Source organism: Mustela nigripes, chromosome 3 (assembly GCF_022355385.1).
Source record: "Mustela nigripes isolate SB6536 chromosome 3, MUSNIG.SB6536, whole genome shotgun sequence".
NCBI classification, from domain to species: domain Eukaryota; kingdom Metazoa; phylum Chordata; class Mammalia; order Carnivora; family Mustelidae; genus Mustela; species Mustela nigripes.
The window spans coordinates 36,126,480-36,154,434 of NC_081559.1; the positions used below are offsets into that span (position 1 = coordinate 36,126,480).

Consider the following 27,955-nt stretch of genomic DNA (forward strand, 5'->3'; position numbering starts at 1 on the left):
TGGAGGACATGGGGAGTTAGAGAGGAGAAGGGAGTTGGGGGAAATTGGAAGGGGAGGTGAACCATGAGAGACTATGGACTCTGAAAAAAGATCTGAGGGGTTTGAAGTGGTGGGGGGGGGGTGGGAGGTTAGGGTACCAGGTGGTGGGTATTATAGAGGGCACGGATTACATGGAGCACTGGGGGTGGTGAAAAAATATTGAATACTGTTATGCTGAAAATTTAAAAAAAAATGATTTTAAATTTTATCTCTTCACCAGGGAGGGAGAGAAAGGAGAGAGAAAGAGAGAGACAGACTGACAGAAAGTGAAAGAGAGTGAGAGAGGTCACTTATAAACAAATCCAAATGCTCCCTGAAGAGAGAAGGAAATGGTCTCTACTATACCACCCTAGATGATAAACAAATAGCTTCAGGAACATAAATCTGTATCTCTCTAAAAGTCTCTATCTTTAGGGCTAGTATTCAATCGTCCTTTGATCCAGGTGCCAACACTCTTTGTTCAGAAAGCCAGATCTACAGAAATATGAACATATTCATGCAACCTTTCTCCTGACACTGACAATCATCAAAATTAATAGTATAGGAGAGAAGCACCTTAATAACGCAAGCAAAAAGTAAGAGTGTATCTCTGAAGCGACAACAAAAAAATGTGACAGCCTGGTGTAGGGGATACTAGAATGCTTTTCTGGGCCATTGCACACTGTCTTCAGAGAATATTGGCTGTTGACAGTGCACACTGGGAATAACCAGCAGGCCTAGAGTTGTCTGGCCAAGGTCATACCCTCTCTCAGTGAACATCCCATCAACCAGGTGATACAAAAACACAAAGGCTAGTTCTTGTCTCACTTGGCACTAAACCCGACAGACCATTTCCTCTTCAGGGGTTCCTGTAGGATGTGCTGAAGCCTCAGTTGCAAACATATTTAGGGGAACCTTCTCTCCCTACAATCCTGCCTTTTCTACCTATTTACGGATGTATGCACACATATCTCTGGAAAGCACATCCTACCAGATCATCAACCTGAAACTCTACCTCTTAAGGTCTGTTCCCAGGGGATGCAATCCAAGGCACTCAATCTCCTTCATAGAAAATAATATATTGGCTGCAGAAAATTCTATGTAATTCTCTTCAGTTTTAGGATTAGTACCATTATCCTTTCTCCAAAAATGGCTATACTTGAAAATTTTTTAAATGAGTTCTAATATAGAGAGTAGAGTTTCAAATGTATAAATTTTGAGGTTTGATGAAAATTTTCCTTTTTGATATGTGAACTGGTTACCTAGAAAATTTCACAAAAGCTTTGGGGCCTGGCTTCTAAGAATCCTTCCCACAGCATTCTGGATAGATACAGTATTAAGGTGTGGCTGTTTCTAGCATTCTGTGCGACTAACACTTGATGAAAAAAAAAAAGTCCTTAATAAGCTTGATTTTCCTTTCTAAAATGTTGAGATATTTCCAAATTGAGTAGGGAGAAAGTGAGAGAGCGACTTCAACTGAAAAGACATTGGGTGAATTTAGTTTAATTCAAATGAAAGAAAAGTTTATTGAAAACATAAATAATCCCCCTGAAGAGGTAAATAAGCCAAGAACTGAGCACAAAGGAGAGGCTTCTACAACCATCTGTTTGCTTAGGTAGAAAGAAATTTCCCAGACTAATTCTTTACTAAACTAAAACCTTACATTATGAGAAAAACTAATCCCAGGGTATTTCTCACTAAAGCAGAAGTTAAATCTCAGTGATTGACATTGGATATTCAGGTTAAAAATGAGTCTGTCGGCATATTTTATTTTATCTAGTTTCATGGTCTATTTACAGTAAATCTCATATTCTATGTCACATAACCGGGAATTCAAAATGAATAATGATGACCTAAAACACTGGTTTTCATTTTCTTTTGAGATAAATGGATAGCTTTGCTCATTTATTTATGAATAATGCACAGATGTGTTATGCAAATATATGTAGATGGTCTTTTTCCACTTCTGATTTCATAGTTCACATACAGAGCTTCAGAGGACTGTTTTCTCATATGATATTAAAATCAATTATAGAATTTTTGAGTTAGCCAGGACCTCAGAAATGATCTAGCCTAACATTCCCGCAACTAAATTTACCAACAAACCACTGTCATGATTTTTGCCATACCTGAATTCCCCCTGTATTTGGTAAATATTGTAAAAACTGGTTTAGGTAACCTAAATGTTTATTTTAATAAAGAAATTTTGAATCATCACTGTAAATGGAAAATAGAAATATCTTTCCATAGGTAGGAGGTAGCAATAAAAAAATATAGAACTACAGTAAAAACCCTCTTTCCAATGGGTCATCTACTTGTTCAGTTATAAAAAGCTCATTGAAGAGGGAAATCATAACAAACATACACACACACATTTTTTTTTTTAATTTAAATTTTAGTTAGTTAACCTACAGGGCAATATTGGTTTCTGGAGTAGAATTCAGTGATTCATCATTTACATACAACACCCAGTACTCAGCACAACAACTGCCCTTCTTCATACCCATCACCTATCTAACCCACCCCTGCCCACCTCCCTCAATCAACCCTCACTTTGTTCTCTGTCTTAAAAGTCCCTCATAGTTTTTTCCTTTCCCTCTCCTTCCCATATATCCACCTGTCTTCTTTCTTTCTTTTTTTTTTTTTAAAGATTTTATTTATTTATTTGATAGAGATCACAAGTAAGAGAGGCAGGCAGAGAGAGAGGAAGAGAAGCAGGCTCCCTGCTGAGCAGAGAGCTCAATGCAGGACTCGATCCCAGGACCCTGAGATCATGACCTGAGCTTAACTCACTGAGCCACCCAGGCGCCCATCACCTGTCTTGTTTCTTAAATTCCACATATGAGCAAAATCATATGGTATTTTTCTTTCTCTGACTTATTTCGTTCAGCATAATACCACCTCATTCCATCCATGTCAGTGCAAGTGACAAGATTTCATTCTTTCTGATGGCTGAGCAATATTCCATTGTCTGTATATATGTATATATGCCACATCTTCTTTATCCATTCATCAGTTGATGGATATGAACTCTCTCCATAGTTTGGCTATTGTTGATAATGCTATTATAAACATCAAGGTGCGTGTGCCCTTGGAATATGTATTTTTGTATCCTTTGGGTAAATACCTAGTGGTTCAGTTGCTGGATTGTAGGCTAGCTCTATTTTAATGTTTCGAAGAACCTCCATACATTCTTTAGAGTGGCTGTGCCAGCTTGCATTCCCACTAACAGTGCAAGAGCATTCCCCTTTCTCTGCATTCCAAAGAAAACTGTTGTTTCTTGTTTTGCTTATTTTAGCCATTCTGACAGGTGTGAGATAGTATCTCATCATGGTTTGGATTTCTATTTCCATGATGATGATTGATGTTGAGTATCTTTTCATGTGTTAGTCATCTGGGTATCTTCTTTGGAAAAGTGTCTATGTCTTCTGCTCATTTCTTAGCTGAATTATTTGTTTCTTGAGTGTTGGATTTGTTAAGTTCTTTATAGATTTTGGATACTAACCTTTTATCAGGTATGTTGTTTGTAAATATCTTCTCCCATTCCATAGGCTGCTTTTTAACTTTGTTGATTGTTTCCTTCACTGTGCAGAAGCTCTTTGATAAAGTCCCAATAGTTCATTTTTACTTTTTTTTTCACGTTGTCTCTGGAGACATATTTATAGGAGGTTGTTACTGCTGAGGTCCAAGAGGTTTCTGCCTGTGTTCTCTAGGATTTTGATGGTTTTTGTCTCACAGTTAGGTCTTTCATCCATTTTAACTTGTTTTTGTTAAACATACACATTTTAAATATTTTATTTTAACTTTAAATGCATAAACATGTCTTTATTCACTAATATTTCAACTAAAAAAAACATTTGTTTCTTTGATTTTTCTCTATTCTTTTCTATTTCTGTTAATTGTTGATCTTTGCTCTTATTTTTATTACTTCTTTCCTTATATTACCTTGGATTTAATTTGACCATCTTTTCTTAGTGTCTTAAGGTGGAAGTTTAGATTGTTGATGTTAGACAATTCTTCTTAAAAAAAAAAATCCCTGCAAATTTTGATATATTGTGTTTTTGTTTTCATTCACTTAAAAAAAAAAAAGAAAGATTTTATTTATTTACTTATTTGAGAGAAAGAGTGATCCAGAGAAAGAGCATGAGCAGGAGGAGAGAGAAAGGGAGAAACAGGCTACCCACAGAACAGGGAGTCAGATGTGGGGTTCCATCCCAAGGACCCTGGGATCATGACCTACGTGAGAGGCAGATGCTTAACTGACTGAGCTACCCAGGCGTCCCCATTTTCATTAACTTTAAAGTTTATCTTAATTTTCCTTATGATTTTTTATTTGACCAATGGGTACTTTAGAAGTGTGTTGCTAATTTCCAAATATTTGGGAAGATTTCCTAGATGTTTTGATTGTGTTTAATTTCACTGCGATCAGAGAAAATGCTCCATGATATTCTAGGTTATTTTTTTCAACTTATTAAGACTTATTTTATGGTCTCATGGCCTACCCTGGTTAATGTTTCAAGTACACTTGAAAAAATGTATTTACTGCTACTGTTGGTGGAAGGTTTAATAAATGTTAATTAGGTCAACTCGACTGAAAACATTCAAATGTTAAATATCATTATCCAGTTTCTCTCTACTATTCTGCTAGTTACTGAGAGAAGGGTGCAAAACTTTCCAACTCTGATTGTGGATTTGTCTATTTTGCCTTCCAGTCTTCCAGCTCTAGCTCTATCAGATTTTGTTTCATGTAGTTTGAATTTTTGTTATTTAGGTGATTACATATTTACAATTACTGTTTTATTACTGAACCAGGTCCTCTATCATTATAAAATATCCCTCTTTAAATCTGATAAAATTCCATGTTTTGAAATCTACTCAGTCTGATATTAATATAGTTACTCCATATTTCTTTTTATCCTATCTTATTTCACATTTGATATTTCTTTTTCCATTCTTTTATTTTTTACCTGTATATGTCTTTATATTTGAAGCACATTTCTTATAGAGTGTTATAGCAGAGGTTTGCTTTTATACTCAGTCTGACAATCTGTCTTTTAACTGAAATGTTTATTTTTTTTATTTTAATTTTTTTTTCTAACTGAAGTGTTTAGATCATTAAGAATTAGTGCACTTATCAATAGGATTGTGTTTAAATATCACCTTGGTAATTATTTACTATTAGTGTCATCTGTCCTTTGTTTCTATTCTCCTCTTTTCCTGCATTTCTCCAGATTAACTGAAGTATTTTTAGCATTCCACTTTATCTCCCCTATTAGTTTATTGCCATGGGTCTTTGTCTTATATTTTTAGTAGTCATTCCAGGGTTTATAGTATGCATCCAATTTCTTAGTCCACCTTAGATTACATAACCAAGTCACATAGAATGGAAGATTTTTACAACAGTGTACTTCCATTTCTCCTTCCCATCCTTTGCATCATAACCAACATATATTTTAGTTTTACATATATCATAAATCTTCTTTTTCTTTTAAATAATTATATTTTAAAGAAAATTTAAACATAGAGAAAGTGTTTTGTATTTACTCACATACTTAGTATTTGTGGAAATCTTGGTTCCTTTAGGTAGTCCAAGATCCTACCAGTATAATTTTCCTTCAGCCTAATGACTTCATTAGCACTTCCTTTTGTGCAGATCTCCTCGTGACATGTTCTCTCAGAGATTTTGTTTGTTTATGAAGTTACTATGTTGCTCTTATTTAAAAAACTTTCAATAGGCTTTATTTATTTGTTTATTTACTTTTTAGAGCTACTTTAGGTTCTAAAACTGAGTGGAGAGAACAAGAGTTCCTATGTGCCGCTGGCCCCACACATGCACAGCCTCCACTATCAACATCTTGCACTAAAGTGATGTATTTGTTACAATCAATGTAACACCCCAAATCCATAGCTTACATTAGGGTTCACTTTGGTGCTGTGCATTTTATGGATTTGGACTAATTTATAATGACATGTATTCACCAGTTTAGTATCACACAGAATGGTTTTATTGTTCTAAAAACCTTCTGGGTTCCATCTGGTCATGCTTCCTTCCCTCCTAACCTCTGGCAACCACTGATCTTTTTGCTACCTTTCCCCTGAAGGTCGGAATCCTACAGTATGTAACATTTTAGATTGTTTTTTTTTTCCCTTAATAATATGCATTTGAATTTCCTCCATGTTTTTTCATGGCTTAATAGCTCACTTATTTTTAGTGCTGAATAACTTTCTGTTGCCTGGATGTAGCAGTGTTTATTTCTTCATTAACCTACTAGAGGAAATCTTGGTTGTTTCCAAGTACGTCAATTATGAGTAAAGCTGCTATAAAATCCTGTGGGCTGATGTTTCATGTAGACATAGATTTTCCACTCATTTTGATAAATACCCAAGGGGATTACTTTTGGATCATATGATAAGTGCATGCTTATTTTTGTAAGAAGCTGCCAAACTGTCTTTCAAAGTGGTTTGCCATCCCTGCATTCCTACCAGCAATAAATATGAATTCCTATTGTTCCACATTTTTCTCAGCATTTTGTGTTGCCGATATATATATTTTTTAATTATTTTGGCCATTCTAGTAGGTGTGTAGTAGCATCTCTTGGTTGTTTCAATTTGAAATTGCCTAAAAACATATGATATTGAGCATCTTTTCATATGCTTATTTGTCTTCTGTATATCTTCTTTGATGAGGTGTCTGTTGAAGTCTTTTGCCCACTTTTAAAGTCAGGTTGGTTGTTTTCTTATTATGGAGTTTTTTATAAGAGTTCTTTATATATTTTGGAAAATAGTCCTATATCAGATATGTTTTGGGGAGTATTTTATCCCAGTCTTCAGCTTGTCTTCTGGTCTGGTTGACAAATGTCTCTCAGGGAGCAAGAGTTTTTAATTTTAATAAAGTCCAGTTTATCAATTATGTTTCTCATGAATCATGTCTTTGATATTTTATCTTAAAGGTCATTGCCGGGGCGCCTGGGTGGCTCAGTGGGTTGGGCCGCTGCCTTCGGCTCAGGTCGTGATCTCAGAGTCCTGGGATCGAGTCCCGCATCGGGCTCTCTGCTCAGCAGAGAGCCTGCTTCCCTCTCTCTCTCTGCCTGCCTCTCCATCTACTTGTGATTTCTCTCTGTCAAATAAACAAATAAAACCTTTAAAAAAAATAATAAAAGGTCATTGCCAAACCCAAGCTCACCTGAATGTTCTCATATGTCATCTCCTAGGGTTTTATAGTTTTATCAAATTTTACACTTAGATATAGAATCCATTTTGAGTTAAGTTTTTGAAAACTGTTTTGTTTCTAGACTTATTTTTTGGCTTGTGAGTATCAAGCTGTTCCACCAGTATTTCTTGAAAAGACTATCCTTTTTCCATTGTATTGCCTTCGATTCTTTACCAAAAATCAATTAACTATATTTGTGTGGATCTAGTTCTGGGATTTCTATTCCATTCGTCATTCTTTTGCCAATGTCACACTGTCTTGATTACTGTAGCTTTATAGTAACTCTTGAAGACAAATAGTGGCAGTCTGATTTTTTCTTCTTTAATATGGTCCTGGCTATTCTCCTTTAATACAGTCTTTCATAAACTTTGGGATGATTTTATTCATAGCCACAAAACCCACAAGCTGGAGTTTTGATGGGATTGCACTAAATTTATAAATCAAGTTAGGAAAAACTGACATCTTGACAATATTGAGTCTTATCCTTTGATAGCCTTTTTTTTTTTTTTTTTTTTTTTGTAAGTGAAGACTACTGAGTTGGCAGCTTTTTCCTTCTGCACAGGAAAGATGTCATTCTTCATCCTTTAACTTTCATTTTTTTCTGATGAGAAACCTGAAATCTTCATTATGTTCCTCAATGTGTAAGTTATTTTTTCCTCTGAGCTGCTTTTAGGACTATTTCTTTGTCTTTGGTTTATAATAACTTGATTATGATGTGCCTTGATGTGGTTTTCTTTTTGTTTATCTTGCTTAGGATTCACTGTACTTCATGATTTGTGAATTTATAATTTTAACCAAACTATATATTCATGTGTACCTTCAAATATTGGACCACATTTGTAATACCTATTTAAAGCCTTTGCTAATTTCATCATCTTTCTACTTCCTGAATATATTTATATTGACTGATTATCCTATTGGTTATGAGTGACATTTTTCTGCTTTTTTTATTTCATTTTTTTAACACTTTTAAAAATTAGTTTTAGAAGTAGAATTTAGCGATTCATCAGTTGCATATAACACCCAGTGCTCATTATATCAGGTGCCCTCCTTAATGCCCATCACCCAGTTATCTCTTCCCCTCACCCACCTCCCTTTTAGCAACCCTCAGTTTGTTTCCTAGAGTTCAGGATCTTTTATGGTATATGTGAAACATTCTTAAATTGGATCTTATGTTGTAAATTTATGCTGGATTTTGCTGTATTTCTTTAAAGTGTGTTAGACTCCCTCTAGGTTAAACTGGAGTTTCAGTTCAGTTTGATCTTTTCAATGTTATTTTCAAGTTTTTTAGAGCAAGTTTAGATTAGCTTTTATTTTTAAGGGTAATTTAGCCTTACATCTATAATGTGATGCTTTTAGGGTCTCTGATAAATGTTACAAGTGTTTCATATGGATTCTCTACTCTGGTTGGAAATAAAATTCTCCAGGTCCCCTGTGAACCTGTGGAATTCTTCAGCTTACAGCTCTTTGGCGTCATGGGGTTTCACCTATATATGCACTGTTTAACATTCAGCAACTGAATGGTCTTCCATCTTTTTGTGTCTTTTTCAATTTCTTTCATGAGTGTTCTGTAGTTCCTCGAGTACAGATCCTTTACCTCTTTGGTTAGGTTTATTCCCAGGTATCTTATGGTTCTTGGTGCTATTGTAAATGGAATCGATTCTCTAATTTCCCTTATTAGTATTTTCATTATTAGTGTATAAGAAAGCCACTGATTTCTGTACATTGACTTTGTATCCTGCCACGTTGCTGAATTGTTGTATGAGTTCTAGTAGTTTGGGGGTGGAGTCTTTTGCGTTTTCCATATAAAGAATCATGTCATCTGCAAAGAGAGAGAGTGTGACTTTTTCATTACCAATTTGGATACCTTTTATTTCTCTTTGTTGTCTGATTGCTGTTGCTAGGACTTCTAATACTATGTTGAACAAGAGTGGTGAGAGTGGGCATCCTTGTGTTCCTGATCTCAACGGGAAGGATGCAAGCTTTTTCCTATTGAGGATGATATTTGCTGTAGGTCTTCCATAGATAGATTTTATGAAGTTCAGGAATGTTCCCTCTATCCCTATACTTTGAAGTGTTTTAATCAGGAACAGATGCTGGATTTTGTCAAATGCTTTTTCTGTATCAATTGAGAGGACCATGTGGTTCTTCTCTCTTCTCTTAATAATTTGTTCTAAAGTTGGTGCAGCCTCTTTGGAGAACAGTGTGGAGATTCCTCAAGAAATTAAAAATAAAACTTCCCTATGGCCCTGCCATTGCACTCCTGGGTATTTACCCCAAAGATACAGATGTAGTGAAAAGAAGGGCCATCTGTACCCCAATGTTTATAGCAGCAATGGCCACGGTCGCCAAACTGTGGAAAGAACCAAGATGCCCTTCAACAGACAAATGGATAAGGAAGATGTGGTCCATATACACTATGGAGTATTATGCCTCTATCAGAAAGGACGAATACCCAACTTTTGTAGCAACATGGACGGGACTGGACAAGATTATGCTGAGTGAAATAAATCAAGCAGAGAGAGTCAATTATCATATGGTTTCACTTATTTGTGGAGCATAACAAATAGCATGGAGGACATGGGGAGATAGAGAGGAGAAGGGAGTTGGGGTAAATTGGAAGGGGAGGTGAACCATGAAAGACTATGGACTCTGAAAAACAATCTGAGGGTTTTGAAGGGGTGAGGGGTGGGAGGTCGGGTACCAGGTGGTGGGTATTATAGAGGGGACGGATTGCATGGAGCACTGGGTGTGGTGCAAAAAATAATGAATACTGTTATGCTGAAAATAAAAAATAAATTAAAACAAAAAACATTCAGCAGGTGGCTCAGGTGGCTCTGTAGGCTCCTGGAGTTCTTTCTCTGTGTAGCACCCCTAATCTCTGACTTCTTAACTGAAAGTGCCTGCTGAGCTCTGCTTAGGTTTGTTCACTTTGCACTGTTGCCTGAAAAGAATTTAGGCAGAGTTTTTGGGCAATTATCAGGGTCACCATGTTTGTTTCCTTCTTTCAAAGGGCTTCTTGTTGTTCAAAGTCTGACAACAATTGTTTCATATATACTGCACATTTATCTGGTTGTTTACAGAAGCAGAGTAAACTCAGCTTTAGTTATTCCATCATGAATGGAAACAAAGTTCCTTACACATTTATCTTTTTCTATAGTTCTCTCTGCAAGTATGCCATTAAAGCCTTATTTCAATGGTTTTATCTCTTAGTAATTATTTTTTATAATAGACATTTTAATTTCAGTGATTATATTTGTCATCTCTTGTAGTATTTAACTAATTTTAAAGCCTGCCTCATTCTATTTTAATTATAGTTTATTCTTCATTCCTAGTTTATATATATTATTTTAAAAATATTTTAAAAATATTTATTTTATATTCTGTATCTAATAATTCCTATATCTGAAATCCTTATTAGGGCTAATCCTAGTATTTGGTATTTGTACTGAGTCTTGCTCACAGTGCTTTGATTCCTTGTGTATCTTGTGATTTGAGGTTCTGACCGCTTATTTGATGGGGCTTTATCTATTGAAAGCTTTTGAGACTTGGGCTTAAATATCCAGAGATTTATTGTTGTCTCTGCCAAGATCTCACAGTGTTGTTAACCTGAAATTGCTTTATTAATTTACCAACTTGGGGTTTTCTGGACCACACAGATGGTGTAAATTAAAACCTCACATATACATTAGGGAAGCCATGGTGTAAATTCTTGGAGGACTTTTCCCCTTCTATCTAGAGCCCTAACCCCAAAAGATAACTGTTATTATCAACTCCTTTTCTGGTGATTGACCCTTTTTACTGTTTGTACTTTTTCTGAGGGCATAACACTTCAAGATATGGAGGTTGGTGTCATTCCTAAGTCTTCACCATTCATGGACCCACAGTCTTATTTCCTACTTTTCACTAGCTTTTAGAAAGTGAACTTGTAGGTTAGGGAGACTGGAAAGTCCTTAAGAGCAAGCGCAGAATCACTACTTTTGTTTACTACTTTTATTTCTATATCCTTCATTTTCTGCCTCCAAGATTTCATTATCATTATTTATTTAATACTGTTAAGGGCAGCTCTGTATTCAAAAGGGATATTTACAATATTTAATGTGGGATTTCTAGGTGATCTGTGGTGGGAGGATTTTTTTTAGGCTAGATAGAACACTAGTACTCTTTGAAACACAAATGTGTATCTTTTACTTCAAATCTTTACATGGTTGGCACACTCTCTTGTCCCAGGTCTCATCCAAATGCCCACACTCTATCTTAAGTAACCGCATTCCCCAACCAGTTGTTCTCCATCACATTATTCCTTTTATTTCCCTCTCCTAACACACTGTAATAATCTCTTCCCAAAGGGTCTTCCCATAGCATATTGTCTTGTCTCCCACTGGGTGTGTAGGAGCTATGACAGCAGGTACTAAATCCCTATTCTCTACTGTTTATTTAGCCCCAAGGGCAGTGTGTATCACAGGATGGACGTGCAAATATTTGTTGGATGAATAATTGTTTTCTTGAAGCAATAGAAATCAAAACACAACATAAAATACACTTTAAAAAAACAGATTATGCCAATGAGGACAATATACGAATGCTCAGAATTCTCAGCTTGTTGTTTATAACTTGTGATATCAAATTGTCAAAAAGTTGTATAATTGCTCTTCAATAATCTCAGAGAAGGCAGCTGAGTTAAGAACATATTATTGCCTACCAATAGAACACTCTTTTTTCCAGAAATCAAGAATTGGGCTATCCTAAATCATTTACCTTCTTTATAATTGAGGGGTTATTCAGGTATCTGGACAAATGTGGCAGCTTCAAATACAAAAGCTATTTCCATTTGAACATGACTTCCATAATGAATCTTGAAATTGTTATTTTTTTTTCAAATAAAAGAAAATTAAGAAAGTGATTTTATTTCAGTATGTTGGGTTTTTATGAAGTTTTTGGCAGAATTGTGAAAATGTCCTTCAAAGAGAAGCCTAGAAATATCTTCAGGACATCACATCTCCCTATGGCCAAACAGAATCAAGAGTGTCTGTGTAACTTCTTTCCATGTGTTAAGTAGTCAGGAACTATTTCACAGAGTACTGAGTTTTATATTTTGACATATCAAATCCCCAATAACAACCTTGAGCTTAGAAAACATGATCTAAATATAACTAATTCCCTCCTTGTAAATCTTAGTACTTCTGTTTTAATAAAAATTTCACATTGTTCATAACAGGTTTCTCTGGGGAAAAAACATTTCTTAAAACAAAGGCAGTCATATACCCTAACTCTGAACAACAACAACGACAACCATAAAGTAAACATTTATTGAATACTTCTAATGGACGAGGCACTGAGTTAAGAGCTTTATCCCTATCGGTGAGTAAACTGACATAGGGAGATTAGGGAACTTCCTCAAAATTAGTTAGTGGCATTCAATAATTCCATATACTGCTTCACAAAGAAAAATATATAATTCAATGTTATGTTTTCTTCACAAAGAAAAATATAATTCAATGTTATGTTTTGGAAACAGAGTCAGCTCTTGCTGACAGTTTCTAAGACTGATGATTCTATATTCTTTTTTCTTTGGTTGTTGGAAAACCAAATCAGAAGTCTATATTATGAGTAGAAAAAATATGTGCTTGGGTCCTTATATGGAATATGAATCTAAATCAGTGGGAGGCTTTATTTATGCACATTTCCTCAATTTTTTGGAAGTCTCTAGGTTGTATATATTTTAATAATATATAGTGACATATATATATATATATACATATAATATTAGTGACATTCCACTCAAAATTGTATAATGAATATTATTTCACTTCAGAGGCAATCAGTATTTGATTTGAGCCTGTAGCCATGAATCTTGTTGAACTACATGTCCAAAATGCTCCCTAACTTTCTTTGGCTAAATATCTTGGCTGGTTTATGATGACATTGAAGAAGATGCTATGTCAGACACCTGGAATCTAAAATAAAACTTTTCCGGGGTGCCTGGGTGGCTTAGTGGGTTAAAGCCTCTGCTTTCAGCTCAGGTCATGGCCCCAGGGTCCTGGGATCAAGCCCCACATCAGGCTTTCTGTTCAGCAGGGAGCCTCCCCCCCCACCACCCTGCCGCCTGCTTCTCTGCCTACTTGAGATCTCTCTCTTCAAATAAATAAATAAAATCTTTAAAATAAAACTTTTCCATTTTCATATATATCACACTTGGTTATTTTGTTTCTTCAACTCTGATCACTTTAAAAAAGTTTGTTTCTGGAGTTTCTCTACTTCCTGGAGGTCACCACCTCACTACTAAAGTGAGGTATGTTACTTCTGTAAGACTTTGATAAATATTGTCTAAAACTGGAGAATTACTGAACTTGTTTTGGTCAGCTTGGCCTATATTTCATTTTTTTAAACTTTATGTTCTTTTGTTTGTAAGTTTTCTAGTCCCCTCCCCCTCGAATTCTTCCAAGATTTAAGTCAATTGGAAAGTTCTCAGTACCAAGTGGCTAAGAAAGAAATACTCATGTGCACCTAGACCACCACCACCATCCATACCTTATAATGATGCCCTATAGCAATAGGGAGCACCGATCTGCTTCCCTGGTAGGGTGGGGAAGTATTAAGGATTTTCTAGAGCAGTTGAAATTTGATAAAGACTGTTTCAACTTGTTTATTGCACCTAACTAATGGGTTCTTTGTATAATAGACATATGTCCCTGAAAAGACAACATGGGTTATGTCTCCAACTTATGTTTTCCAATGGTAGTAGCTTAATTTCTGTTTTTTTTTTTTTTTCTGTCTTACGTAGCTAGAGAAAAAAAAAGTATAAAACAAATAAGCATGGAGATGAAAAGTACAGCATAGGGATTATAGTCAGTAATACTATAACAATGTATGGTGATCGATGGTGACTACATTAGTGAGAACTGAGTAACATAGAGTAGAACTGTTCAATCACTGTGCTGTACACTTGAAACTAATATAATATGTCAACTAAACTTCAATAATAAATTTTTAAATGGTACAATGGTCTCATATTCAAGAATATTATGAATTTCTACAGAAAAGGGGAGATGTAAAAGGATGGACTCTTCCTTAAGCACTTGGAATGAAATAATTTCTTTGTCTCAGATTCAGAATACATCATCACCTACGCTACAATTTTCTGGAAAGGAACTATTGAAATAGCAAAATTCTAATTTTACTTTGTAACACTACCATGATTGGACCAAGCGTGTGAAGGTCCAGCATTTGTGGGGCATGGTGTCCTTGCAAAGATTTTTAGAACAAAACAAAACAGAAAATCTTAACAGATGATAGAGAAAAATGATACCAAAGTATTTAATGTCACATTCCAATATTAAAATTTAAATTTAGGGTTTTTTCAAATAAGTTGATGTAATTTTCTTTTTTGCTTGAAAATTTTCGAGACTTAATTTTAAGAGGTAACATAGTATGGGATATTAATTTTCATGGGGAAAATAAAACTCTATCTCCTCCATTATAGAGATGAACACAATTTTTTAAGAAATTTTAAAAAATTACTTCCAACTTTCTAATGTAAATGTATATTAACCCACGAAGGTCATTTATTGTCTCAAGATTTCAGTTCTGGCATCAGTGAAGTCCCTAGGATTTAGAATAAATACTAATTAAGAGGAAAACTCCAGTCCCAAACACCCTCTCTAGTCTAGGTAACCCTCACTTACCTGGGGTTCTGGCAGGTACTCCCAGCAGTGTCTCTACCCTTCACCACATCTGGGACATTTTCATCTTTCAAATGCTCCTCTGCTTCTTGTAGGGGCCTGGTTTCAGAGGGGGAATGTTCAGGTTCTCCAACACACTCTTCTCTCTGATCCGTTTCGATGTGAATTAAAGGCACTTCTCTTGAGCAAAGTGACCTCCTGGTGCGGTTTACAGGCATAGTCCCATAGCATGAAGAAGTTTCCTTTTTAAAAGAATCTAAACTGTTGTGGTTTGTAAGAGGAGCAGCTTTGCTCTGAGACAACACCGAGGGCTGTTTGCTTTCGGTAACGGAGCCTTTCCTTGGGTTATCAATGGGCTCCTGAAGAAAAAGACTTGGCCCACTTTGCACTCTGCTTGAAGCTGGTCTGTTTGCACATTTCTCCACTTGCATGGGAGAGCCACCAGAGGCAGGATCAACCTCAGCTGCCTCGGCATCATCCACTATAATTTTGTTCTTCTGCATGAGGGCTTTGATTGAGTTTGCCCACGTCTCGTGAATTAACATGTTGGTGATCTGGTCAGTTCCACCTCTCCAATACAAGCAAGAGTCAGATTTGCAGAGACCCAAGGAAGAAGCGCTACTGACTGGATGTACACTTAGGAAATCTTGCTGGCTGTTTTGAGCGAAGCCATCCAAAGAGTTGGCTTTGATGGGTGCATTCACTGTCAGCCTGGCCCCCAGGGATCTGCTATCTGGCATGGAGGACTGTCTGTAACACAACGGAGATCGCAGAGAAGGTGACAATAAGCCAACGGTCCAATCCTGGCTGCTTCGTCTGGAGGAGGTGCTGTCCCTGCTTTCTCTTTCAATGTCCCTCAGCATGTACCTATAAAACTCCTCGGTTATGCTCTCGGTGCTGGACTGCTTAGAGGGACAGCTCGGCCTCACACTGAGATGGTCATTTTTACGACATGCCTGTTGCATGGCCGAGTTCAGGATGCTGCTGGCGTTCTTGCCCGCATAGTAATCCAGCAGTAACTCAAACCCTCTTCCTTCATTTTCCATCTGGTTCACCATGAACCTGGAAAACTCCTCAGTGATGCTCTCACAGCTGGACTGCTTGGAGACAGAGCTGGCCCTGCTAACTGGCTGACTTAGGGTACTCATTAAACCCAGGCTGTTTACATAAGCCTGGGCGTTCGAGTCTTCCTCTGGGATGCTTTCACAGCTGGAGGCCTTCGGCCGGTTCCACCTGTCTCCACTGAGTAACCGGTTCCGGGGATGGCTCTGGGCTTGCCAGCCGCCGTCCCCCGTGGAGAACTCTGTTAGGTTCATGATCTTGGCTGCCACTTCGTTTGCAAAAATACTGACAGAATCCGGGACGTCCTCAAGGTTCATCGACTCATCCATGACCCTGTTCATCAGCTTCTCCTTAAGCTCCGGGTGCTCATCGGTTTTCCTCTTGATCTCGCTGAGTCTTGGTGGTTTGTGCTTCCTCACTGCGGCCCCACCGGTCTGGCTTTCCTTCTTCCTCTTCAAGGACCGGCAGGATACGTTCGGGGAAACCGGAAACTCATTCCCTCTCTTCCACGCACAGAACCAGGGTTGTTTTCCATTTGAGTTGTCAAGGCAAATTGCTGCGATTTCAGTTGCCATGGAGACAATCATCTCTGCTAATTCTTCCGCGAAGTCCGTAATGCAGTATATATCTGCCTGTTTTGCCTGTAGCTCAGGTTGAGCAGGAAGCAGCGAATCATTCCCTAACAATGACAGGTTCACTTGAACTTCATTGTTTAGAGGGGAGGCACGGTTATACTTCTGGGCATTTGCACTGGCGCCATCCTCTGCGTCCTGGGAACCTCTGCTGCCCTTGCGCACTGCCAGTGTGCACTCTCCCTCCGGAGTGGCTCCGTACTCATTCTCACTGTGCCTGCGCATTGGATGAGGGTCGTTTGGGTCTTCTCCTGCCGTTGCTTTTTGATCTATTTCTCTGGGGGGTGTTTTAGCAGTTGAAGAATGAGGCTCTCTGGGTCTACAGGGCCACTGAGATTGCAGCATGGGGTTCTGGAAGAGGCCTGGCTTCGCTGGGCCCTTGCTATTTTGCTTCGGACACACATCATCTACAAGATCATTGATCACAAGACTAGCGCTGCGTGGATTGCTGAGTGGGTAGCTGCTGGAATACTCAATGGCTTTGGTCCATGCTAGACTGCCAGCCTGGTCAGGTGGCCGGCAGCCTAATTCCGTTTCCGTCCAGCTTATGGTCTCATTAGGGAGGACAGCGGGGCCTTCCCCAAGTTGTACAAAGTGACTCATCTTCTTGAACGTAAAGCATATCACTCGGAAGAGCAGCTGACTGGCACTTTCCATCAAGGTGTCGAGGGTTTCAGGTGAATGCCTGCTGTCGTTGCGATCAAGTATTTTGTTTTTCTGGTGAGCTTCATCAATGGAATGCTTCAGGATAACATTGGACAGGGTCTGTGCCAGATCATTCCTGAGGACATTTTCTGAGCTGACATTTTCAAAGACCTGAGGCCTTGAAGCAGTTTCTATGATTCTCTTGCTCATTGATTCCATGAGGTCTCCAATGCTGCTGCAGGGACTAGGCCTTGTTAAAACCAGAGCAGCCTCCTTGAGCAATGCCCAAGCAATGGCCTCATTTCCCAGCTCCAGGCTCCCCGCTGTCGCCAGACTGCAGAGTGGGGGGACGGCTGCACAGGCCTCAGCTGCACAGGAGAGGCCACTCGGAGCCTTCGCCTCTCCTGTTTCACCCAGGCCACACACAGCAACAGCACTCGCCACCTGAGTCATGCCACACAGAGCAGATGGAAAGGAGTATTCACTGATGGAAGGCTCCTTGAGTACTTGGGATATTTGAGTTTGCAGTGGTTCAGGGCCTCCCACTGGAGGCGTTGAAACCCAAGATTCTTGCTCCATTTTGAGCCTTTCTGTGGCCTGAGGACTGGAAATGGTTCCAATCACAGTGGCCGCGCAAGCCAGTGCAACTTCTAGAGCACTCTGAGGGTGTCTGCTGGAGTTCTTTCCAGAGAGGACACCTGAGGTTTCAACGGAGACCTCCATCTCAGACCAGGAGGGGATGCCTGCCTCAGGGGCAGCATCACTGCCATCTGGACTCTGAACAATGACAATTTTGGGGAGCTTGTTCCATGACTGAGGGACCACCATACCTTTAGGGGAACAGCCACTGGGTAGCAGAGCATTTCCGACAGAAACACTGACTGCGGAATCTTGGGGCCATGTAGGCTGAGACTGGGACAACCGAATAAATGCATCTTGCAGCACGGATTCTGCTAAATTTGTAGCATACTCGCCAGTAGTGGCTTCTCCATCCTGTTTGGGAGGAAAGGAGTTTGTGCCATCTTCATGGTCCCCTGGACCCAAGCTGTTGTCATGCTTAGTGAGGGCACTATATATGGGAGGCCCACCGTTCTTAACCATCCTGGAGAAGTAAGCATCCCCAGGAATATATGGTGCCTGTGATTTTTCCACATGACCTTTAACATTTTCTAAATGATAATAATTTGTGGCTGGCCTCTTATTCTGCACAGCTTCACCTTTCCATTCCAATGGCTCGGGTGATGCACTGAGGCTCTTCAAAGGGGTGTCTTCTACTTTTTCCACCGATCCTTCTGCCTTCGTCATTGGATGGTATTTGCCAATATATTTGTCTTCCAGAGCATAAAGCATCTTTTCCTTGTTGTTCCATTCCTCCTGAGTGGCTTCCTTTGGTCCTTTACTTTCCAAAACATTAGCTGAGACATTTATATTCTCATAACCTATTGAAGACAAAATGAGGGCCCGCCATTACTTTTTGGATAGCAGGATCTCATGAGATTACTTTTTAAAAATGCCTTATTAAAAAAAAAAAAAGTAACAATTACTTTTTAAAAATGCCTTATAGCACCAGGGGTGGTTCTCCCCCCTCCCCCCAATAAACAGGATTTAGAAAGACAAATGAATCCGAAAATGTTTTTGAGTTTCATTATAGAACCACACTCGACAAAATGTCTTTCGATGTGGGATATAAATGTCCACACCAGAGTGGGAGAAGATGGCAGTGGGAGCTGAGTGCGGATCCTTACTTTCTTTCTTTAAAGATTTTATTTATTTATTTGAGAGAGAGAGAGAGAGAGGAGAGGGAGAAAGAGCACGAGGGGGGTGAAGGAGGGGCAGAGGGAAAGGGACAAGCCGACTGATTCGGGGGCTTGATTCCAGGACCCTGAGATCATGACCTGAGCTGGAGGCAGATGCTAAACTGACAGAGCCACCTGGATGCCCTTAATTATCTTTCCCCATGGCTCCATGGGGAAAGTAACCCAGACAGTTGCATCTCAGAGCTTCCCAGTGCACATGGAAGGAGGAGGGAGAATGTTTACAGCAACCTCCATAGTAAGCTTTGCTGCAAAAGCTTTGCTGCAAAAATTTACTCTGAAGTTTGGGTGGGACTTGTCCCAGGGACTGAAAACAGCAGGATCCCTTCTTCTGTGGCTAAGAGTGGGGGAAGAAGAACACATTGTTCACTGAGCTCTTTGAATCTGTCGTTCAAAACTGAATAAAGGCTAAGGGCTAAGTACTCTCCTGCCTTATTTCCTTATGTCCTTACCATAAATAACAGGTAACTGTTATAAATACATAGAGCTGAATATAGTTAAGTGTTAAGCAGTGCTAAGAGGCACTATTACACTCCCAAATACTGGATAAAGAAACTGGGGCTCAGAAGGACTAGGTAACCAAACCAGGCTTCCCAGCCTCTAAGAGACAGTGCAAGAATTAGGCCAGTTTAAGTTGGCATCAGCTAATGGTGGCTTTATGGAAGTCTCAGGGAAGATAACTTTCCTCCCTGTGATAGTCTTAGTCTCTTGGCAGGCAGGAGGATGTCCTTCAGCATCCCCAAGGCATCTTTAGGGAGATGGAGCCATCCAACCATTGTGTCAAAGTGCTTGAGTCGGCAGCTCACTCATGGTCTGTTATCCTTCTGTCCTCCCTAAACTCTGTAAGTGAAGATTATGGTGTGTCAGCCAAACCGACACGGCCTGAAACTTTCCTGAAATCCCAGTCATTTTTAGAGGGTGACTAATGCGCGTTTGTTTCATGGGGCCGTTCTCACCGCTCCTATAGTCTTCCACCTCGTTTTCCTCCTCCAAGTGCTCAGAGGCGGTGAGAAAGTCCTCCTCGATTGAAGACAGGGAGCAGTTGGTGTCATCCTCCACTTTTAAGATATTTGTTTCCAGATGGAGCTGCCGCTCCTGCACCAGTTCAAGACCGATCAAAAATTTGTTGATTTCAAAGATGATGCAGTTGGTACTGTTTGCCCTATTCCCTCTTGCACACTGGACCAAGCAGATATCTGGCAGCCAAGGGCACTGAAAGTAGAGAGGAATAAACATATTTATTGAAAGAGAGAATAAAAAACCATCACTTCTGACCTTTCTTCTTCTACCAGTCTTTCTTGTTACAAGGAATGGGGGACATTTAAAATACTTGGAATATCTTCTGGGCTTCGATGGATGCATTGCTTGAAAAAAATTCGAGTGCTATTTAAAAATAAATAGCATAAATAAATAGGAAAATAAAGCACACAAGGTACCCAGGAGAAAGTCTGACTTTGGGGAAACTACACCAGTTGCATCACATATTTTTGTTGTCTCCTGCTAAAGCAAAAGTGGCACCGGGCAAAGTTAAACAGGTTACGGAAGATTTTCTTCAAAGCTCTTAAATTAGGAAAAAGGACCAGAACGGAGCTGGATCACAACTCTACTGAAACAAAAGGGCCGTGGGCTTTTTAAGAGCTGGTATCATGTATGGGGAGATGGAGAGGAGAAGGGAGTTGAGGGAAATTGGAAGGGGAGGTGAACCATGAGAGACTATGGACTCTGAAAAACAACTTAAGGGTTTTGAAGGGGTGAGGGGTGGGAGGTTGGGGGAGCCAGGTGGTGGGTATTATGGAGGGCACCGATTGCATGGAGCACTGGGTGTGGTACATAAACAATGAAATCTGTTACACTGAAAAGAAATTAAAAAAAATAATGGATACAAGATGTTGGTGTTACAGAACTTCAAGAAAACAGAATTTCTTAAAAATTACATAAAAATTTTTCTAGTTGCCTTCGTTAATACAAATCTTTCTTTATGTCAGAATGTTGGAACAAAAACCTCAAAAAGTTATCGAATCCCAACATAGTAAAGTCCGTACTTTTGTAAAATGGTTTTGTGGTCTCTCTCTACCACTACATTGGAAACCTTAAAAAGCACAAGTGTTTGTTTTTGCCCTGACCTATTCTGTGACTTTCATTCTGTATATTAGATTTTTTTTTAATGTCTTTGTTTCCTCAACTACACAATAAAAGTTAACCTGTCAAAAAAAAAAAAAAAAGAAAGAAAGAAAGAAAAAAGAAAGAGCTGGTGTCAGACAACTGCAGGCCATCTGGACTTGCTGATTGGCTTATGTGCATGGGAGGAAGTGGTTTTGGAACTTGGAGTCAGGCTCCTGATGACCTTAGGCTCCCATCCTTCCACAGAGAAAGGGACACTATCTTCTTTGATGATCTTACTTCAGAGATGGTTCTCAGGTCTTTGAAAAAGATACTCCTAGGGCACCTGGGTGGCTCTGTGGGTTGAGCCTCTGCTTTGGGCTCAGGTCATGATCCCAGGGTCCTGGGATCGAGCTCCCCATCGGGGGTCTTTGCTCAGCAGGGAGCCTATTTCCCCACTTTTCTCTGCCTGCCTCTCTGCCTACTTGTGATCTCTGTCAAATAAATAAATAGAATCTTAAAAAAAAAAAAACAACACTTAAAAAAGAAAGAAAGAAAGAAAAGAAAAAAGAAAAAGACATTCCTGGCTTATAAACCTGGGAAGAGGCTTTTCAAATGGTTTACATCTTAAAGGGGCAGAGATTCCTAACCATGTTTTCTAGGGTAAATATTCTGAGAAAAAGGGGCTTCAGTGCTTCTAGTCTGGTAGAAGACAGCTGGAAGTCTAGTCAAGCTGAGGGGAATGTTAAGGCTGTCTTGGTCACCATGATCCTTTTCTGCTTTGGTGATGTTCAGTAAAGCCTGTTTCAGTATTTCAGTGTTTCTATTAACTACAGTTAGAATTTATAATGTGTGTTGCTCATCTGAAGAAGCAGATACAATGAGGTATAAAGAAATTCACTGGAAGAGCACTGATTATCTTGAAAAGGCCAGCATATGAAGAAAGCAGTGATGAGGAGGCTTAAATCATTGGGTGGTGTCCCTGTGAGACCTATTAATTTTCTTCTGTTCTAGGGCGACAGACTATATCCCCCCCCCTTTTTTTTTTAAGATTTTATTTATTTATTTGACGGACAGAGAGATCACAAGTAGGCAGAGAAGCAGGCAGAGAGCCTGATGCGGGGCTCAATTCTAGGACCCTGGGATCATGACCTAAGCCGAAGGCAGAAGCTTTAACTCACTGAGCCACCCGGGCGCCCCGACAGACCATTTACTTATTCTCCACTACACACTTTTTGCTATCCATATTGTTGTTCATTAGAATAGCAAAAAATTTCAATTGCTCCTGCACAGAAGACTAGTAAATTACAAACATATCTGTGCATTGGGATTTTTATTTTTATGAAGGGAATAATAATATGCTGATTCACAGTAATTTTTAACAGAAAATTTTTTGAATGGAAATGGGAGTTAGTGGTGAGAAACCTAAATGAATTTATATTAAGGTGGAATTTGAAATGTTTGGAGGAAGTAGTTTATGTATAGATGTGTGTCTTATAAAAAGGAAGGGGTTCAAAGAAGGGGTTCATAACCTTACTTTTCAAAGTCTAGTTGTAGACTAGCAGCCTTGGCATCACTTGGCAGCTGGTTAGAAATCTATAATCCCGGGAGCCACCTCAGATCCAGTAAATCAGAATTTGCATTTTCAAGAAAAATCTTTTGGTGATTCCTGCATGTATTAATATTTGAGAACCACTGGTCTGTAGCTTTTATGAAATTCACAAAGGGTCTGAGATTCCCCCACAATGACAAGGAACTACTGCTGTAGAGTAACAGTAGCTGGCTTGATTAATTTTATTTCTACTGAATTCAGATATACTAAACTAACCTGAAATTTAAAAGATGCTTTTTGGGTGTCTATTAAATGCAAGGTGTGCTGGGAGATACAAACATAAATTGATGGGGGATGGGGACCCCCCATCAATTTTGTGGGGCACAAAATACTGTCAGTGGACAGGCATGAATACCAATAATTATAAAGTTGAACCAAATGAAATTACCATATTTATAGGTAAAATGGTTCCGTATTGACCATTTCATACCATTTCGGTTAAATATATATAACATAAAGTTTTATATATTGTGGCAGGAATCAAAAGAGGTATTAGTACATCAGCATGAACTGTTAAGTAATACCTCAAAATAAACTTAGAGAAAGGATTGTAGTGTATGTGCAATGTTCCATGGCTATTACATTCATAGACAGAAAATTTATTTTCTTAACTCACTTCTTGAAAGTAAATAAACATCCTAGGAGTCTTAGGTAAATGAGGGTCAAATGATATGCATCCTATAAAATAATGGCAGGTATAATTATATAATGTTTATTGTCATCTATTAGGTGCTTTGACAATCCTATTACCTTTAATATAAACATTATTTCTGTGAGGTTGGTGGTGCCATTACTCTTTTACAGAGGAGACATCAGGCACAAAAAGGCTAACTGATCCTTTCAAGACGACACAAATATAAAGTGGAAGAGCCAGCATTGCAATCCAGGCCTGTTGGACTCCAATGCCTGTGTCCCTTCCAATTCACCCCGTGGCTTCCTGGTCTAATCAATGTGCAATTTGGAAAGGAGGGTGGTTTGCACCTGGACCTCCTTGAACTCATGCATGCCTGCAAGTAGATCTTATTATTATACATAATATGCATCTCAGAAAAAATTTTCCTTTGTAGAAAAGTAATTGGTCTTATTTGCATTTTCCATTTAATATTTTACTTGACTATTGGCTGTTGTCATGATTTTTCTTAAGATATTTTAGAGACTTATCCTAAGGCTCTATAAAGGATGGTTGGAGGAAGGAAAATGTCATGCCAACTTCTCATTCAATGCTCACTGGTATATATTCATTAGTCGAGAGAGAGAGAGCAAGAGCGAGCGAGCATGGCAGGAGACGAACAGGGAGGGAGAGAAAGAGAGAATCCTAAGCAGGCTTCATACTCAGCACAGAGCTGGATGCAAGGCTTGATCTCACAACCCTGAGACATCATGACCTGAGCTGAAATCAAGTGTGGGACTCTTAACCAACTGAGTCACCCAGGCACCCCTCTATTCATTAGTCTTTTGCAACACGTAAGTATGGATAGTTGTGCATGAGTTTACATAAATTTAATAATATCCATAATAAATAAGGTCAAAGAGAATGTCAGACTATGTAAGCTGCTCCCTAAAAGCAAGATGTCCAGCTTATTTACCACTGTATCCTCAACACGTAGAAAAGTGATGAACACTTATAATATACAATATATTCATTCATTCAACCAATATTTACTGTGTTTATAATATTTACATATGAATGAATAAGGTATATTATAAATATTTTCTTACAGTTTTTCAGTTGTACAATTTAATTGTCAAGTAATGTGGGAATATAAAAAAGCAATAGGGTCATTTGTGAACTGGAAAGATGAAGGCATGAATAAATAAAGAGAAAACTGTTCATAAATAAAGAAATTCCTCTGGAGTCACATTATCCTTGTGACAGTATTCTATTTCTCTTCCCCAAAGGAGCCTGGTCAGATTTTAAATGGATGATTACTCTTACTGTGCATAGTAGTCCACCCTGGTATCTTATTTTGATTGACTGACTGATTGACTGATTGATTTGGGATAGAAGGGGAGAAGAGCAGAGAGAGAGGGAGAGAAAGAATCTTAAGCTGGCTCCATGCCCAGCACAGAGGCCCATGTGACACTCAATCTCATGACCGTGAGATCATGACCTGAGCTGAAATCGAGAGTCAGATGCTTCACAGACTGAGCCACACAGGTGTCTTTTATTTTGCTTTAAATAATGTTTTCTTTCTACTTCGCCTTTCTTCAATTTTTTGGACATGGAAAGAAAACACTGCATTTGAATAGACCTCGAGATGCCTTATTATTTTATTAAATCACTATGTTTAGTCTCTGAGAATGGAGAAAAGGTATTTTTTTAAAATCTCTGTTTTATAGGATAGGAAATTATAGTTGAGAGAAGCAAGGTAACTTGCTATCCAGACTACTGAAAATCTTTGGGATTGCAATTTTCTGCCTCAAAGGTGCCAAGTGGCTTGTTGATTCCCTTCTTCACAGGGTCACTGGGAACAATAGCTATGCCCTGGGAACTGATTTAGACTCCCCCTACTTAACCCAGCTCAAGTTGCCTGTGCCAATATCTCCATGACTACTTGTGGATTAACAGGTAACTAATTCTCCTGGCAGGATAGCCAAACTGAGACTATCCCTAAACTGGCTGTGGTTGGCTAACATGGGATCCCATATTGATATGCTGCTCAACTTTGCTAATCTATTAAAATGCATGGACTGTGGTACCTAGAAAATGAGGTAGGCCTTTGGGAAGAGTGAAATGGTGTGCAGGAAGCGAGGGGGACTCGGATGGAGAAGAATAAAATGCGCCCATCAAAAAAAAAAAAAAAAAGAAAGAAAGAAAAAAAGAAATCTTGCCATTTGCAATAACGTGGATGGGAACTAGAGGGTATTATGCTAAATGAAATAAGTCAATCAGAGAAAGACAATTATCATATGATCTCTCTGATATGAGGAATTTGAGAGGCAAGGCGGGGGATTGTGGGAGATAGGGAGGGAAAAAGTAAAACAAAATGGGATCGGGAGGGAGACAAACCATAAGAGACTCTTAATCTCAGGAAACAAACTGAGGGTTGCTGGAGTGGGTAGGAGGGATGTGGTGGCTTGGTGATGGACATTGGGGAGGATATGTGTTATGGTGAGTGCTGTGAAATGTGTAAGACTGATGAATCACAGACCTGTACTCCTGGGGCAAATAATACATTATACATTAAAAAAAGAGAGAAAGAGAGTGTGTGTACAGCTCACAGGCAATTCTGGACAGCTCTTAGGAAAATTTTGCAAAATGAAGTATGTTTTTAATGAATGATATTTAATGAGTCCTGGGAATTTTGACTTTCCCTGACCCCAATTAACATCTGTGCTGCTTTTGTGACACAACATCATTCAACATTCTTCCAATTTACATCCTCTGTGTGGCACCATTTTCTGGTTTACTCACAGCCTCAGTGGTTTACAAGGAGTTAATTGACCTCAAACTCTGAGGTGATCATGTGAGCCAGCCTGGCCAGCTGGAACACTGCAATCCTCAGGCCATAGTGATTGGTTCAGAAATGGGCACATGACACATGAGAGTCAATAAAACACAGTTAGACCTTTGCTGTAAGCCACCTGGAGGAGACATTCACTGAACCCAAAGGGACAGTGCTACTTCCTGGAAAGAGACTGTCTGATAGTGGATAAAGAGAGAGAAAGCTGGAAGAGGTCCCAAGGGGATCCATGTCCTGAATACACTGTTCATGTCCCAGTAATAATCTACCCACTATACTGTTTAGTTACATGAGATGGTATAATTCTTTTATACATAATCTAGTTTTTTGTCTTGTTTAATTACAAATCCTAATAGGCCTAGTGCAAAAATACTGCTCAAAATAAGATTCAAAAATTACTTTTGGTCATTATAGTTTTGCCCAATATAAAGAGATGGCACTTAGAACCATTTCTGTTTTCTCTTTTCAGGTGATTAATTTTCTCACTAAGAAAATGTGTTATTAGATTGACCAGGAGAAATGTTGTTCCAGTCTTTTTTTTTTTTTTTTTTTAAGATTTATTTATTTATTTTAGAAAAAGAAAGAGAGCATGGGCAGGACAGGATGGGCAGAGAGAGAGGGAGAGAAAATCCTAAGCAGACTCTTCAATGAGTATGGACAGACACTGGACTTATCTCATGACACCAAGATCACCACAAGGAGATCACAGCCTGAGCTGAAACCAAGAGTTGGAAGTGTAACTGACTGCACCACCCAGGTGCCCCTTTTCTATTGTAATAAGTTGTGTGCAGATTTTTACAAATCATCTGGACTAGATGCAAGAAATTGTGGGTGGATTTCTGAGTTTTTTTGAAATTTTGAAGGACTAAAGACTAAGAGAATATTTAAAAATTTTACAGTAAAACTAAAACCCAAAAAAGAACAACTGAAGAGAAACAAACATTCATCATTTTAATCTATAGCTATGTTATCTGTCCCTGTCAGCATGTCTTATTTGGGGATATCCATGATCTTTGATACAGTGTGCCTTTAGAAATCATGTTTGTTTCTGTAAGTTGACTAAATTTATAGTTGTAAAACCTTATCTTCAAATAAAGAATGCTATAATGATTTATCTAATAACAACAAACATCAGTACACTGAATGAGAATAACAGTATCTGATTTCCTGCTTTATTTTTAGTAATGTCCATTTCTTCTAAGAGTTTTGCTTTTCAAGGAAAACTAACTCTTTAAGAACTCACTCAATCACCTGACTCTTTCTAGGAAACTCACTTAACAGCCATGAAGTTGCTATCCTGTATTTCTTTGCCTGGCTCATTTGGTATATCTTAAGAAATAAATATAAGAAGAATGAAGAAATGCTAGAATTCTGGGAACTTATAGTATGAATTAGAATTTTGATATTGTTATGAAACAGAAGACAAGTCTTTTTTTTTTAAATTTTTTAAATTTATTTTTTATTTATTTTCAGCATAACAGTATTCATTATTTTTGCACCACACCCAGTGCTCCATGCAATCCGTGCCCTCTATAATACCCACCACCTGGTACCCCGACCTCCCACCCCCCCGCCCCTTCAAAACCCTCAGATTGTTTTCCAGAGTCCATAGTCTTTCATGGTTTGAGTCTGTTTTTGATTCTCTAATTAATTTGAAGAAAATCAAGCTAACCAGTCAATGCCTACTCTGTTGGTTCTAGTTTAGAACCAACAGTC

General features: G+C 38.6%; 1 protein-coding gene across 6 annotated transcripts in view; it reads right to left on the reverse strand.

The window, feature by feature from the left end:
- SPHKAP (SPHK1 interactor, AKAP domain containing) overlaps positions 1-27,955 on the reverse strand; it is a 175,085-nt gene that overhangs the window by 16,334 nt on the left and 130,796 nt on the right. For all 6 annotated transcript variants that reach the window (XM_059393648.1, XM_059393651.1, XM_059393653.1 and 3 more), the window contains 2 exons: positions 20,020-20,275; positions 14,914-18,688 (listed from right to left, as the gene is read on the reverse strand). In XM_059393648.1, the coding sequence (XP_059249631.1) occupies positions 14,914-18,688; positions 20,020-20,275 (4,031 nt within the window). The remainder of the gene's footprint in view (positions 1-14,913; positions 18,689-20,019; positions 20,276-27,955) is intronic.